We start from the raw sequence: 2,500 nt of genomic DNA on the forward strand, positions 1-2,500 counted from the left end.
AATGTGATTGGTTATTAAGAGACACGTGATCCAGAATCTCTGGCCTGCAGTGATGTTCACTCACTTCCTTGAGTGTGTTCCTCCTCATCGTTAGGAAAGAGATCGTCCAGAGAGTCCTTGGGCGGCTCACCGTCCTTCTCCTCCTGGACACACACACACACACACACACACACACACAGAGACTGTGAGACGTCATTGCTGGAATAACTGTAATTATGAGCTCTAGACATGTACAAACTACACTCACTGCTAAGAATCACAGGTCTGGGATAAAAAACAACATTCATTACAGGATGTAAACACCATGAAAGGATCATTGGATTAAAACCATTTGTCTCACCGAAGGCGACACGTCCTCGTCGTACTTCTTGAGCTGGTTCATGAACTCCAGGTGCTTCTTCTCCTCCTCCAGCTGCGCCACGCTCTGCTCGCTCTTCTGCAGCTTCTGCTGTGTGTTGGCCAGCTCGTCTCGAAGCCACTGGTTCTCCTGACAGAGACGCCGCACCTGAGCACGCAGCTTCTGCTTCTCCGACTCCACCGCGTTCAGATGATTGGACAGAGCCATCATCACCTGCACACACACACACACACACACATGCGTTACATCTCTGAAGTCAACGTGAATCAACAGCTGTGGTTCTCCTTCATGTTTCTCAGACATTTATAAAAAGTCTTTGTTAAAGCCATGAACCGAACAGATACGAGGAGAAGCACAACACTAGATGTTTGTTGGCTGTATTTAAATGTATTGTCATATCAGGAGGGCTGTAAAATCGAAGAATCACGATGAATCGCTTCCAAAATAAAGGTCTGTGCTTACATAATATATGTATATAAATATCAAATACAAATGTGTCCCTGCAGCACAGAAGCAGTCATAAGCAGCACAGCTGTATCTGCAGCAATAGCCAACAATACATTGTATGCGTCAAAATTATACATTTTTCTTTCATGCCAAAAATCATTAGGATATTAAGATCATGTTCCATGAAGATATTTTGTAAATTTCCTACCGTAAATATATCAAAACTTCATTATTGATTAGTAATATGCATTGCTAAGAACTTCATTTGAACAACTTTAAAGGTGATTTTCTCAATATTTAGATTTTTTTGCTCCCTCAGATTCCAGATTTTCAAATAGTTGTATCTCAGACAAATATTGTCCAACAAACCATACATCAATGGAAAGATTATTTATTCAATTTCACAAAATTGACCCTTATGACTGGTTTTGTGGTCACAATTGAGAAAAAAAGTGGGAGGGGCTACTGCTTCTTTTGCAGGGGAATGATTGGATCAGTGATGAGAATCACAGCTGGACTGATGACGTCAGATGAAAATGAAGGTGGTTTCAGAAATGAAATCATGAGTACAGAGTGACCCGGAGGGTGACCTCTGACCTGAGCCTCGCCCAGCCCCAGCTCGATCATCTCCACAGATTTCCGGAGCAGGCTGGACTTCTCGTGCACCACGCTGGCCTCCTCGTCCTTCTTCAGGCACTTGATGGTCTCCAGCAGGCTGTGCAGGATGGAGTTGTGCTCGTTCTTCAGCGCCTCCAGACCCTGGATCACCAGCTTGGTGTTGGAGATGATCTCCTCCTGCGACAGCTTCTCCAGCTTCTCATCACGAGGGTACACCATCGTGGACATGATCCGGCAGACGAGACGAGCGGCCTGAGAACAGAGACGGAGACGATGAGGAGTTAGCGACAGAGATCAGATCAGCTGATATTCAGACTAGGGCTGTCGGACAGTAAACATTGAGACCTAATGAAAGAGCCTGCAGTAATGCGGTTTGACCAGCGTGGCGCTGTTTTGTTTACACATGGTTAAAATATGTTTACTTAATAAAGTAGTGTTCTTTACGAGAAACAGCTTTAATCCTGCTGCTCCATCAGCGCCACCTGCTGCCAGAGACTGGACTCACGCTCGGCCTGTGTGCGGTTCTGTCTGGACTAAACACAGCCCTGAACGCCCTGCTGTTCATTTATGACCGGTTGATCAAAAACAAGCTTATGTGGATTCTATCAGATTTGGGACGCGCTGATGTTTCTAGAAAGTGATTGATGGAGAATCAAGTAAAGCTGAGCTGCTTCAGTCCAGCAAGAGTTCATCTGGAGACATGACTGCAGTTATTCTGATGCTTACTTGAGAAAGATCTGACAGCAGAACGAGACGAGAAGCATGTGTTAAAGCATCTGTCCTACAGGAGGAGGTCATTCAGAGAGGCTCGCTCCGTCTCGAGCACTACTGAGCGCCAGATATGATTGTGTAATCATCATTATCATGATTAACGACAGGAAGACGGAAAGAGATGTTGACTCATTCTCTCATCAGATACAGCCGTCGCACCGATGTTTCCTCACACACACACGAGCCGATGTCCATTAAACCATCAGCAGAGCCAAGCACAGCAGCACTCTTACTATAAGACATGTCCAGGAGCGTAACCGGTCAGTCAGAGTGAATCCAGTGTTGCTTTAATCACTGCGTTTGCAC

General features: G+C 45.3%; 1 protein-coding gene across 4 annotated transcripts in view; it reads right to left on the bottom strand.

Annotated features, from left to right (window-relative positions):
* klc1b (kinesin light chain 1b) overlaps positions 1-2,500 on the bottom strand; it is a 28,636-nt gene that overhangs the window by 22,850 nt on the left and 3,286 nt on the right. For all 4 annotated transcript variants that reach the window (XM_058794819.1, XM_058794818.1, XM_058794821.1 and 1 more), the window contains exons 2-4: positions 1,403-1,675; positions 341-571; positions 65-143 (exon numbers count right to left, since the gene is read on the bottom strand). In XM_058794819.1, coding sequence (XP_058650802.1) covers positions 65-143; positions 341-571; positions 1,403-1,651 — 559 coding nt within the window. In that variant the 5' untranslated portion in view covers positions 1,652-1,675. The remainder of the gene's footprint in view (positions 1-64; positions 144-340; positions 572-1,402; positions 1,676-2,500) is intronic.

This window comes from Onychostoma macrolepis, chromosome 13 (assembly GCF_012432095.1).
Source record: "Onychostoma macrolepis isolate SWU-2019 chromosome 13, ASM1243209v1, whole genome shotgun sequence".
NCBI classification, from domain to species: domain Eukaryota; kingdom Metazoa; phylum Chordata; class Actinopteri; order Cypriniformes; family Cyprinidae; genus Onychostoma; species Onychostoma macrolepis.